The following is a 14111-nucleotide window of genomic DNA, read 5'->3' on the forward strand; positions in this document are numbered from 1 at the left end:
TGATCATTGTAGAGATGAAAAAGGTCGTATGATAATTCATTACATATTTTATTCTTAACTACATTCAGTCAATCAGCATGTTTTGTTTGTCACATGTTGGACTAGTCCTGTAGCACGAACTGATTTTTTTCCAGGTGTCTTGTAATCAATGCATCATTATAATCATATATAGTGAGTGCCGCCTTAATGAACATCCTCGCCTGACTCCACGATGTGGAGTGTCATGTTCTATGAACTGGCATTCACAGTTTGAAAAGGTGCAGCATTGCAGATGAGGCGGCTCTGTGCACAGTCTCGGGGCTCAGAATGGTGTTTAGGTCTGTGCCAGGTCAGAAGAGTGCAGCAGTAAAGCTGACAACATACATCCTTGCTCTGGGAGCACAGTGCACACACAGTTGCACGCACATTTTTGAGGATAAATTCTGTATCACAGTCAGAAGTTACTGTGTTTCAAAAGCACTTTTAAAGTGCTCTATGTTATGATGCTCTGTTAGAATTTCAGTGGTCGTATTTATCACTGTTGATTTCAGATCTTTTTGGTGTTGTAGATACATGAAAGCAACAATACTAAAGTATCTAATGCAGGCACAATATAAGTTGTTGCAAAATTGAAGGGAATAAAAGTTAAAGGGGATTTTCTAAAGCAGTCACCTTTTTGCCTATGTGTCTCCCTAACTAACTGGTGGCAATGATGCTGCTCAGAGAAAGCAGAATTAGTTCAAATTCAGTCCTACATTATCAGCAAACATCTGGACAAAAGAAAACAAAATTTTATTTTTAAGAAATCCTGGGTTTAGTGTGATATAATAGTATGAAGTAATACTAAGTAAATCTTACAGCCAGTATTAGTAGTCCAAGCAGAAATAATTGATTTGTAATTCCATATAAATAGGATTATGTAAACAAGTCCCCCCAAAGATGGTACATATTAGCTTATGCCTAAATTAATCGCATGTAATTCATTGACTCAATAAGATAATTTAGATTGTAAATAGAGCATCTGAGCAGAGTCATCAAACTGATTGATATTTCTCCTTTTGTGATTCTTTAATAGAGTTTTGATTTATGGATCAAAAAAAAATCAGAAGGCAATTATGTACAAGGGAAATAAAAACGTGCTCTTTGTCACTGTCCCTGGAGCAGTTTGTGTAATATATGCCATAGTCATACATTCCTGCACTGCCTTGAGTCTGACAGAAACAATGTACTGCAGTTACATAGGCTATGAAGCGCATCTGTTAAGAGGAGCAGTTCCCAGCCAGCCTCAGGAAATCATAGCATTTACACAGCTGACATTACCGTATGTCTGAGTACTCACTGCAGAAAGACAATTCAATGTTTGTTGTTATGTAATTTAAGAAAAACATTCCTCAAAACAATTTTCATCTTCTGATGGCCTCCATTGATTGTCTGTGTGGATCTAACTGGGTTTACTGGTATTAAATTTTGTCAGTTTCCGTAAATCCTGTAAATGCTGGCTCCAAAAGCTGACCTCTTTCCCTCGTGACAGGACGATCCATTTTCTGCACTGGATATCCACCTAAGTGACCATCTTATGCAAGAAGGGATTCTGAAAATGCTACGGGAAGACAAGCGGACCATTGTGCTAGTAACTCACAAGCTGCAGTACTTACCCCATGCTGACTGGGTAAGAAAACTCTTCCCACTTTTTTCTGAGAAGGCATGAATGTGGCATGTCTTGCTACAAACAAAGCTTTTGCTTCATCTTTCCACCAAGTGGTGGTTTAGTGAGAAGAGACATCATAAAGATCTTTTGAAAATTAGCCACTGAGTTTGGGGTGCCATAATTTTGGGATTTCCACCTTAGAACACCTAAATAGGTTGGATTTTCACAGAGCTGATATTTAATAGTCTCATGAAAGCAGGTTGCATTTAAAATATATTGAGTATCCAAACTCTTTAGTTATACCAGAAAATTTTGTTCATTTTTTTGATCTCGAAACAGTGAAATGTTTGAGTGATGTGTTTGCCTATGTCTGGGATGTTACTAGGAATTTGTCTGTGCTGTCACAGAAAAAGGTGTTTTTATGGATGTTGAGGTGCATGGAAATACAAGGAAAAAAACAGTATTTCCTTGTTGTTAGTACTAGTACATAATGTTTCAAGAACATTTTTACCCTTTGTTGACAAAAAATTAAGAAATATGTAGTATTCAATTGTTTCGTTAGGTTTCTTTGTTATATCTTGCAGTTTACAGAAAAAAAAATCAAGATATGGTTTCTGTAACAGTTTGTAATTGCAAATGTCAAAGGTGAAGCAAATCAAGTAGGATAAGGAGGTTTGGTTTTTTGGAGTTTGTTTTTTTAGTTCATCAGTTTACACTGGCTTTGCGCTTAGTTTTCCTACAGTTATCGAGCTACATCACAGGTCGGCTTGCCCACGAGGACTGATGACTGCAGCTATGTCTCCTAGCAGGACTCATCTCTCATTTGCAGCTTGCTCAGACTTTAGCACCAGTTGTTCTGTCTCAAGAAATAATCATATTTCAGCTGCTTTCTGTTCTACATATTGGCTTGCTATAAGTTGCAGATAGATGTTACTGTTTTTCTGATCATGTTTTTGGTGGGCAGCATTTATCCTTTATGGTGTCTGCTGTGACCTTGTCCCTCAGGTGTACCCCTTTAAGAATTACTACTGTTCTCAACACAGTTCTGGTTTTCTGGTTAGCGTCTCTCAGGACACAGGAATTTTCTGCCTTCTTCCCCTTTCTATGAGGTGCAACTTAGCTTCTTCTTTTTCAATTGTTATATTTTGGCTTTTTTTTTTTTTTTTTTTTTTTAATATGCCCAGCTATGGCCTTGTATCAGTATAATATTTTTCATTTTCTTTATGAATGTCAGACCCATTTCTAGGTGTTCACATTTTATGAGATACTCTATGAGAATTATTTTATTTTTATTATCTTCTAAGTGGGTTTCAGTAATGTTTCATGAAATATACTGCTCCAAACAGACTCTAGGGCAGGAAGGATTGTATTAATTAAGTTTATAATAAAAAAAAATTCTTAAGAAATAGTTCTGGTTTTGTTTTTTTTTTTCCTAAGCACAGATGTCATTAAGCCTTAGCAAGTGTTACCCAATGGAGTGCATCAGGAATATTTATTTTATTTTATTAAGGAATTTTAAATAAAAATATAATTGGAGGTCTATCTGATGGCCCTCCTAAATCTTTGCAGCAAAACCCTCAGAAGAATTCGAGGTCCAGCCCAATTACAGGTTTTCTGAATAAATTGGCCACAGAAAGATCCTTGTTTGCTTTATTTTTTCCTTTCCTCTGGTGTAAATTCTTAGCAATAAGTGGAATAGGTTATTTCCCCACCTCTCCAGCCCCTGCCCATGGAAATTTCTGAGTTTCCAGGGAGAGAGAAAAATAAATACTGCATTAACTATTTTCTAATGATGTCACGTGGGTTTACAATCCACATGCCTCATTTTCCAATTCTCCTTGTCAGATCTAAAGTGAAGGTAGTTACACTGTGTATATAATGTAGTTACACTGATATAAACCTGGAAACCACACCCTTCTGACTTTGTCTTGCATATATAGTTTTTTTTCAAACTGTGTCCGCTATCTATGCTTTTAAAAGCTTTAAGGATTCAAATTCCCTAGCTTTTCCTTATCAGGTCCATGATATCAAACAGACGGTGGAGCCAGCATGCTCATCTCTAATTGCCTGAATGAGGGCAAAACATGCTGTGCACAGTGTGTTGCTAAAAGCCTTTTCCTTTTAGGTGGTAAGAGAACTCTAAAATCTTATCTTGCTAATGACTTGTATTTAGGAAGAGTAATGCAATCTCCTGTCTGCTGACAGGGACCCCGTTCTTTCATACTTAAAAGCTGCCTTCCTTTCTGAAAGCATGAAGTATAGGAAGTTTCTGGTTTTGCAGCATCTTGAGTAAAGGAGATAGAGTTGAAATATAACTTCACTGTCTTTTAAAAAGACAGATTTGTTCACAGAAATATTCTTTATTTTAAAAAAGAGAAAATTCTGTCCAGGCATAGCACCATAGCTTTAAAATAAATAGAGATACATGGCTATTTATCTTACCACTTGTGTTTCTAAACTTTTTAGATAATTGCAATGAAAGATGGTAACATCCAGAGAGAAGGAACACTCAAGGACATTCAGAAATCAGAGACTGAGCTCTTTGAACACTGGAAGACGTTAATGAATCGGCAAGACCAAGAGCTGGAGAAGGTTTTTGATGAGCAGGGCAATAGACATTTGTAAAACATTTGACCGTTTGTTTTTTGTTTGTTTGTTTTTTTTTTTTTAGGTTGAAAGCATTAGCAAGGATTGACATGCTGTGTGTGATTTCTAACTAGTATGAGAGTAGTATGACTATTACCATTATTATTGATCTATTAAGAGAAGTTCCATTTTCCCATTATCAGGACATGTCATACTTCCTTGATACTGTTGCCTGTGATTCATTCCTGTTAGTGAAGGCCTATCAAAATTTTCTTGTCTAAGGAATATTAAATGGGGCCATTTTAGGGGAAAAACATTGGTAATGTGTAATACTGACCACTGCTTCTATAAATATGCCTAAATTTACTCATTGCATTGGGTATATGCATATATCAAGCTCTATAAATCATTAACACATTTTGTCTTTAATACTACAACATAGCAAGAATGAGATATTAATCTAAGTTCTTTTTAATTTAGGGGTATCTGTCCAAGTTAAGATTCCAGGAGGGCTGGGATTGACAACCTGAAATTAATATCATCTATCTAATTTATGTCCTTTGGTTTTATACAGAGGTAGCAAATCAATCATTTATGACTGCCTGCTGGAAAATTCTTGCTTTTATTTTTCTCTGATATTCTGATTGGAAACAAGTTTTGTCACAGCTAGTAATTTTTTTTTATTAATTCTCTGGTTGAAAACACACAAACTGTCCCTTTTTCAGGAGACTATTATTGAAAGAAAAACTGTTTTGGAAAGAACGAATCTCCGGAGGACTATGTATTCCCGTGAAGGTCCGCTGAAAGATGATGAAGAGGATGAAGGTAAAAGGGCACCCTTTGAGCCCAGTACCACTATATTACTGTTTCACAATTAAATTATTTTAGAATTAATTAACATTATTAAAATGGGCAAGAGAATAATCATTTTTTGTGTGGGTCATGACTTGTAAGAGGGCTGTTTCTATTGAGTTTACTGCTGGACTACAATGATTTCAAGCATCCAGAACTCATAGCTTCCTCCAAACTTTTGAGACTTTTTTCTTTATACTTGAACATTATTTGATAACGAAAGAGCAATAATATTGAGTAATTTATGCTGGGTGAGCTTCAAACCTGGCAATAGCTAAGCACATTTGTTCAAGGTTTTACTTAGGAAAAAGTTGCAATTAATTTTTAACAAGCCAGTACTTCTAAGTTGCAAAAACATGGCTGAAGACAATGATTGTCTAGTGCTAAGGTTTTTTTGTATCTTTTCAGCATGCATTACTGGTAACTTTAGCAGGTTAATATATGCATGCCTGAGCAGGTAATTTCACCTTAAAGCCACTCTTTATCCTGTATAAGATGACCTGTTTTATAGCTGCCACTTGCCAGTCCCTATGAAAGGTCTCTATAAGTAAGTCAGTGTGGCTGTACTTTTTTTGTGTGCATTGCAGAAGAAGTAACAGAAAGCGATGATGAAGACAACCTGTCTTCAGTGCTGCATCAGAGAGCAAAGATGCCCTGGAGAGCCTGTGGCAAGTACCTCAGCGCAGCAGGAATCCTCCTTCTGCCACTGCTGGTTCTGTCCCAGCTGCTGAAGCACACGGTGATGGTGGCCATTGACTACTGCCTGGCGCACTGGACCTCAGATGCCATTGCTGAAAAGACAGAGCTAGAGCTGAAAAACTGCTCTCACTGTGCGGTATGCAATGCCTCGTTCACCTTCCTCTTATGATTTAAGTGGTGGTGATCTCCCACTGTCAACCTCTGCTCCAAGATTTGTATGTGATGTGCTATATTACTAGTAATAGAGCCACTCCAGAGTATTTTGAGGGTTAATGCATTTTCAGGTACACAGTGTATAAAGCAGTAGTGGAGGGATTTTGCTAGAACTGGGCTTGTTCTCTTTATTGGGATTTACTGCCTACAAATACTCCACATGAATGTTTGAGAGGTGCGTGTATGGTTTCACTGGAGTCACGCTTTCATCTCTAAAAGATGCATTATTGATGCTGGGTTTTAATATTAAATTAGTATTTCAAAATAAAAAACTATTGTATTTTATTCCTATTCAAAAAATAGACCAAAACAACAAAGCCATAATAAATGCTGTGAAGATGGGTTTTTCCTTCAGATGAAACTATCAAATATATCTTTTCAGGGTTTTTTTTTAGTATTCTGTGATTTTAAATTTCTGATTAATCTCTTATTTTCATGCAAACACTCCTTTCTCCAAAGGATAATAAATAGTGGCTTAAGATGGTTGAAAATCATTGGCAGTTTAATTTAGGGATAAAAAAGGATTTAGTCCATACAATTTTTCAGTCCTCTGTGTGTGTTTTTAAACATAATTTACGGTCAATAATTTTGTTATTCTTTTTTGTTTCTTAGGATTTCAACCATTCTCCATATTCAAAAGTTTTCAGCATTCTCTGCTGTCTCGGAATTGTATTATGTCTTGTCACATCAATAGCGGTAGAATGGACTGGCTTGAAAGTCACCAAAAAGCTACACTCTTCTTTACTAAATAAAATTATTTTGGCTCCAATGAGGTATTTCTCTGATTGTAATACAAATTGTATTGTACCCATTTTGTGTTTCTCACTTTAAGGCAGTCTTCTAAGCACAGTTTTTATTAAGAAGTGACTGTGAATCACATTTTTTTAAGTGTCCTTGAAAATCACCAGGTATCAAACTACTGAGCAATTTTTGAAAATGGTACCCGGGCTGTTCAAGTTCCTAGACACTAGTCAAACATCTCTCCTGCCTGACTGTGACTTTAGAGATTTACTTCCTTGCATGTTTAATTTCTCTTTTCTGTTTTTAATTAGGGAGAAAACACAATTATTGATCAATGTGTTGTACAGTTCATTCATAGTGTGCATCATCATCTTAATTATTGGAAATAATTGACAGTGATTGTGCAAGCCTATGAAAGATAATGAGCTTAGACAAGTGTCATCACAGGCATCACTGGAGTACACTGGCATGCACAGATACCATTAAAGGCCTTTGTCCTGCATAAGTTTTCTTTCTAATGCATGAAAGGAGAGTTGTAGCTTGATTCAAACCTGCAGCTGTTACTGAACATCAGGAAAAATACTTTCTTATTTTTAAGCTAACTGTGTTTGACCCAGAAATCATGGTGAAATAATATACATGGAAAACATCTGATTTTTTTTTTTAAACTTTTTTCCTTTTTTTTTTTTCAACATGAGTTATGGAACAGTTAACAATTACAGAGCAATAGTGAAGTTTGTATTTTGCATATACACATGTAAAGGAAAGGTTTTAATATATTATTCCAACAGTTGTTCTTAGTTATGCATTTCTATTCCCAGAAAAATGCAAGACTTGCAATTTAACTTAGCTTGCATTTTTTATGAATTGAAGAGACCTCAAATTGCAAATCTGAAAGGATTTTTTAAAATGTAATCATGTCATTTGCATAGCTTAGGCAGTAGAGGGAGCTGAGGACATGCTTGCTGTTGTTGAGTTACATTCAAGTCTGCCATTTTATTGGAAAGCCATGGTTATGGGGAAAAATGAGAAATTTTACTGTTTGTCAATTTATATATTTGTGTCTGTGATATAGTACCTAGCTTATGGAAGACCAAAAAAAAAAATTAAAAGTATTCTACTATAAGTATTGTAATCTTTCCCATTCCTTGTCTCATTTTAGGTTTTTTGAAACAACACCTCTGGGAAGTATATTGAACAGATTTTCAGCTGACTGCAATACCATCGACCAGGTACTGAATAAATATATTCAAGCTCCCAAGTTATCCTACCTTTCCCAGTCTGAAAGACTGGATTTTCATTTATTATAGACTCATTTAGATGAAGTTTACTGATGATCTATGATTTTGACTACTATATCAATTTGCATCATGATTTTCTAGGTTCAGAATGAATTCTTCATCTTAAATGCACATTGAAAAAACATTATTTGATCAAGATGCCCTGCATAGAAAAGGGAAGTGAAATTAGATCAATAGTGATATCCCCAAATTAAGAGAATCTACTTTTTAAAAAAGTGTGTAAACACATTCACTTGACACATATGAGCAAATGAAATGAGAAAAAGGCAAATGCTGTTGCCCAAAATAGAAGTTACTGAAATTCAAATTGTCAGGATTTACCCCAGACTGCACTGCCAGTTCATAGGATCAATGCAGATGCTGAAATCGTCCGTTGCATCCCATTCTCTGACATGAGGATTGTGGTCCACAATGCAGACATATGAAGCAGCCCCACAGAAATCCCTTCAGATTTTCCCAAAATTCAGCAGTCAATTCAAAAGCAGACCTCTATACTTAGTGCTTCAAATCCTCAAATTTTTTTTTCCTTGTGTAAGTGGGAGAAAGCAAAATGAAATAATTCTGGTTTAAACTTGCTATGTTATGGAAGATTCTGTGTGCTTATTCTTCTTTATCTATACAGCACATTCCAGCTACCCTGGAGTGCTTGAGTCGTTCCACTTTGCTATGTGTATCTGCTCTTGCTGTCATCTCATACGTCACACCAATGTTTCTCATTGCCCTGGTTCCCCTCGCAATCATGTGTTACTTCATCCAGAAGTACTTCCGAGTCGCATCACGGTAAGAGCATAAACCAGTATCATTCTGGCAATAGAAACATCTTCTGCAATGCGTGATTGCATTGCATAATTGCATTGCAGAATTGCAGTGCTGAGGAACTTCATGTTTAAATTCAGTTCTGTCAAAGCCATGGCTCTGTCTGAAAGTGAGCCAAATCCACTACAGTGAAAATGTGTCATTTTACAAGTGCCTTTATCTGCAGCTCTTCAAGCAGAACTTCTGGGAGGCATGAGCAGGGTCTTTGTCCCTGATTGAAGTTTCTTAGAGTTCACAGGACACAAAAACCCCAACTGGATTCTGTCCTCCCCAAGGGCTGCATGCTGGGTATGTCCAAGAAAATGTGGTGATAGAAGAAGGAAACTGATGTCTGCCTATCCAGGCAGAAATGGAAATCTGTAAAGCCCGGGAGAGACTGGAGAATGCATGGTGGTACTGCTGCCTGTTAAGGATCCAACGTGCACAAGCATCCTCTCTTATTCTGGGTGCCTTTTAGTTTTTAACAACTTGAAAAAAGTTAGCTATATCTGTGATTTTTCTCCTTCTACAGTCATACAGCTTGCCCCTTCCCCTCTCCCCACCCTGCCGGTGGCACTCAAGAATCATTTGCAGCAATGCTGCATTTATCCCTTCACGTATGCATGGATCGAGAGAGAGCCTGCAACCGGTTTACTTCACGCAGGAAGGAACTGAGACTAAATAGAATTTCAACCCACATGTGCTTCCACTGATTTGTTGACTAAACATGAAATTGAGAAGCACAACCTAATGATGAGTGCGGGCTCTCGTTTACTCTAGTGAGTGTATGAGTTATACTGTTAGCTCAGTGAGAAGTTGTGCTGACATCTGAGGATAGAGAGGGGAGAAAGAGGAAGTTGCATTTTACCTTCTGCTTATCCCAAGCTCTTATTTGCAATATCCCATTAAATTTTTATTCAGCATAGAGCTAGAATGGTGTTTAAATGAATAAACAACTGAGTATAAGAAATAGGGATATAGGAGACAGGAGGGAAGGCAGTGAAGGGAAAAGACCCATTCAGTACTCCAGCACTGTTTGTATTCAAATGTTAAAAGAAAAATCCTCCTGGGGTCTTCATTCCCAGCTCAGAGACATGCAACACTGCTTTGCAATCTATCTGAACCTTCCACATATAATTATTGTGATGATATTCCCTTTCACTCCCCAGACCTATTTCAAGAGAGTAACTGCCCAAAATACCTGGCTTTTTACAAAATTCTTTTCATAACTCTCTCCAGGGACCTGCAGCAGCTGGATGACAGCACTCAGCTACCACTACTCTCCCATTTTTCAGAGACTGTTGAAGGTCTTACCACCATCCGAGCCTTCAGGTATAGTTTTTTAAGAAACATACATTAACTCGCTTATGAATATCTATCTATGATTCTGTTCTGCAATTGTGCAGTTTTAAGTAATTGTTATTTGGATCACCTGAAAAATCCAGAGTCCCCAAAACACTGGTGAAGGGGAACTCCAAAACATTGAAAATCTTTAAGCATTTTGCATGCAAAGGAGTTACTGTAGAAAAACAAGCTAATGTGTGTCAGCTGCCCTACAGTAACTCCCCATACGCTTGCATGCAGCCTGAAAAAAACTTGTGGGCAAATGTGATTTAAGAAGCTAAATTAGCTTGCAATTACCACAGCATGCAGTGTGGCTGACTATGTGCTTGGACAGTTTCCATGGAACAACTAATATGCAGAAACTTGTTATGCCAGATTAATTTTTGTGAGTCGATGTCCTGATAAGATAAACTGCATGCTAGTGATTTCAGAGGATACAATAGCACCCTAAGTTATTTTTCAGGTTGCTGGCTGAAAATATGGTTGTTTATACTGATTTTGAAAATACACAAGCTGGAGACAAAGTCTTTTAATACCTGTTTTGATTCATTTTTCCATCCACATAAGCTCACAGGAACAGCCCAGGAATATCTGATAACGTGCCTGGGCTGTGTATCTATGTTACAAAAATGGCAGTCACACTGAGACTAGTAGAGGTACCAATAAAACTACTGTTCAGCCTTCCAGCTGCTTTCCCTACGCTACTGCTATTCTTGTCTTTTCCCAGTTGACTGAAATGTGGTCAACTGTCTTCCACACCCATCTCATCTAAATGTCTACACGTTTTGTCAGTTAATTATTACTGTTAGAATTCTATCTTTGAAATGGTAGTGCTTATTCCTCCTAACCTATAATGTTAATTTTATAACACAAGTAATGCACAAAGTTAACTTTTCTTACACTATTCTAAATAGAATATAAATATCTTAATGAAAGAACAACCAATTAAAGAGTTTATTTCTTTTTGACTGAAGGTAGCTTCCTGAAGAGTGGTAGAACAGCATAGTATTTTCCATTACTAATTACTGTTATTGGATATTTAATTCATTAAGTGTCAACAGTGTTCTCTAGTTTGTAGCTATGACTGTTCAGTTTTAAGAAAATTCAATTTCTCTTTTAACTGTTGCTTTTTAAATTTATCCATATATTCTTCTACTTCATCAAGAGGATCTTTAGAGTATATTTTCAGGTATTGATATAATGAATAATATTCAATTCCATCTAGGTAATATTTTCAGTCATTTGGAGCATTCCCTCTTGATTCTTCCTGTCACCTTGCAATTAATTCCTCTGTCAAAGAATTGTGTTTGGTGCCTTTTTTTTCTTAAATCCTGCAGTAACTGAAGTGTGTCTGACCCAACAGCCATGTGCATTCAGTAAGTTCTGTATTCCATCTGCCTGCCAGCCTCCTGCATCAGCTGGTAACCTAGCTATTTTTGGGACTGTGTAACTTTACAGCTGCCTAACATATTAGCAGGAGGGGAGTTTAGACTTGCTAGCTTGAGCATCCCTAAAAATAACACTAATTCAGGAATCCAGTCATAAAGTTGGGAGGTGCCAGTTGTTCCTGAAGTGGCCTTACCCTTGGTAACTCTCCATCCTGCACTTACTCATAATACGTAAGACAAGAAATGTACAAAAAATCCAAGGGGAGACCAGAAAGACAGCTACTGCTGCAGCTATAAATACACCTTCAGCAGATACCGTGGCCTGATTTATAGTTTGCTATCTGACATTTCAGATAGTGTCAGTGCTAAATAATCAATAAAATGTAAATGTGAAGGCTTCTGCAAAGACTGATCTGTATACTGAGAGGCCTGGTAACCTGGGGACACTTTCTGAAGAGAAATTCTTGTAATTCTGCAGTACCCCACCAATAATGGTAACTTTGCATCCCCATTCCATGGGCATATGCATACCTCACATCTTCTAAGGCATATCTGCATCACATAATATGTCATGGTGTAGAAATATGAAAGTTAAATGTAACTGATTTGGTTCCAGAAGCACTACAGTCATGTCTATATAGTAGGGCACTGAGGGTAATTAGTCCTGAGGAAAGGCAGGGTTCGCTAACTCTTGACACTGCGTGACACTAATGTTCACTTTCAGGAGCAGCCAATCTAGGCTATGCAAACGCACCAACATGCTCAGAGCCAGCCATTCTCCACTGCACACAGCAGACATATCTTTTATGTCTTGGCACATGACTAAGTTGTGAACAGCTAGATTATTTCCACAAAGTGGCACTTATTTCTTTTCCTCAAAAGCATAAATGATTTATGTAAAGTCATAACTTTATTCTACTGTACTGAGAAGAAGGATTAAGATACTCTGCAGTGAACAAATTTGGAAGCTTCTCTAAGCCATGTATTTCATACTTAAACAAAACAAACATATCTTTCTTTCGTATCAGTATAAGGAGAGCTGAGTATATAAATAAGTAGTGCTGGTTGCAACCATAATAGCTAAGGATATAAATAGGGCAAAGTTTATAGGGGGAGATTAGCAAGTTTAACAAACTTGCTAATGTAATAAAGGGGGAATAAAGGCATTCTTGGGGTGCTTGAACTAGACCTTCAAGCTTCTATTACTACCCTGGAAAAGGCTTTTGTGCCAGACTTCTTTATTATTAGACATAATTATTGATACACTTTGTTATTAACATCACGTTAATTTACACCTATGCAAATAAATATGCCCAGATAAAAGAGGTGACTGGCTGACTTTCATACTTGCCAAGACACCAGTCTAAATAGGTGTCACAAGGAATCGTCTTCCATGTCTGCTGAATTTAAAGCAGAATTCATTGATGCAGCTGCTCTGATGAGTGTGTGCAGATCCACTATAATAAACTGTAAACAGACCTATTTGCCATTAATCTTCTGTTCTGTGGCTAATTCATCTGGGGGAGAACACAGTTCTTTCCAGTCTGTTACTTTTTGTTGCACCATGTGCTTGGACTTGTGTTCTCCAAAGTGCTCCATTTATTTAGTGATATAGACAAACGTGTTTGTCTAACACTGGAGCTATCATGACTGAAGGTACTTGGAATTTATACTTTATAAATGGTTACAATTTCTAGGCACTACAGTAATATAAATTTTAAAACTAGAACTTATATGATGTGAGAAGAGGAACTACATTCCACAGTACTAATACTTTTCACAAGTACATGCATGTATTATTTCTCTCTCATATATATTTTTATTTTTTTTAGTTTCAGATTTGTGTCTCTTAGAGTTACCATGTAGTAAAATACATTTAGAAAATGCCCAGTTTGATCCAGAAGTCCCACATAGTTTCATCAATGCAATAACATCCATTTACTCCTGAAGATACTTTACAAATACAGTTTGCATGTGTCTAATACAAGTCTACAGATGATGTCACTCTGAACTATTGATAGGTGTGTCAAGCTTCCCATAAGCATATACTCCCTGAATTAAATTTTACTTTTCATTTTTCCAAGACCCCAAGGCCTGACCCTTTTTTCCTTTTTTTTTTTTTTTAGATATGAAGCCAAATTTCGACAAAAACTTCTTGAATACACAGATTCCAACAACATCGCTTCCCTTTTTCTCACAGCTGCCAATCGCTGGCTCGAAGTCCGCATGGCAAGTACATTATTTTTTTGTATATACAATGAATTTATTTGACTTCATTCCAAGCAATCTGATGAGGCATCCAACAGTTGTCCAGCCTCACATGGGTTTCAAAGCTGTACCTTTGCCCTTTATATGTATGTGTCTCTCTCTGTAATGAACGTGTGCCCAACCCATCCTGGAAACTGAATGGAGTATGAATTTTCCCCATAGCCTGCAGCTGTTTCTCCAAGACAAGAATAGGCTTTATAGGTCACGTTGGCTCCTCTGTGTGTGAAAAGTGATCAGAGCTGGTGGTCGAGCTGTGCCGCCAGCCAGGATGCCTTTATGGAACTGTGTTAGTCAGTG

At 37.0% G+C, this 14111-nt stretch overlaps 1 protein-coding gene and 1 long non-coding RNA gene across 4 annotated transcripts in view; one reads left to right on the plus strand and one right to left on the minus strand.

The window, feature by feature from the left end:
• Nucleotides 1-14111, plus strand: part of ABCC8 (ATP binding cassette subfamily C member 8) — an 80626-nt gene that overhangs the window by 54310 nt on the left and 12205 nt on the right. For both annotated transcript variants that reach the window (XR_012835774.1, XM_075755031.1), the window contains exons 22-30: nt 1511-1648; nt 4094-4219; nt 4939-5038; nt 5653-5900; nt 6590-6750; nt 7881-7950; nt 8642-8799; nt 10054-10146; nt 13673-13775. Coding sequence is in view for 1 of the 2 variants with exons in the window: in XM_075755031.1 (XP_075611146.1) it covers nt 1511-1648; nt 4094-4219; nt 4939-5038; nt 5653-5900; nt 6590-6750; nt 7881-7950; nt 8642-8799; nt 10054-10146; nt 13673-13775 (1197 nt within the window). In the remaining variant the exon portion in view is untranslated. The remainder of the gene's footprint in view (nt 1-1510; nt 1649-4093; nt 4220-4938; nt 5039-5652; nt 5901-6589; nt 6751-7880; nt 7951-8641; nt 8800-10053; nt 10147-13672; nt 13776-14111) is intronic.
• The window catches only part of LOC142602094 (uncharacterized), a 53621-nt gene that overhangs the window by 22186 nt on the left and 17324 nt on the right, over nt 1-14111 (minus strand). The gene's annotated exons all lie outside the window — the stretch shown is intronic.

The sequence above is a fragment of the Balearica regulorum genome, chromosome 5, assembly GCF_011004875.1.
Source record: "Balearica regulorum gibbericeps isolate bBalReg1 chromosome 5, bBalReg1.pri, whole genome shotgun sequence".
NCBI classification, from domain to species: Eukaryota; Metazoa; Chordata; class Aves; order Gruiformes; family Gruidae; genus Balearica; species Balearica regulorum.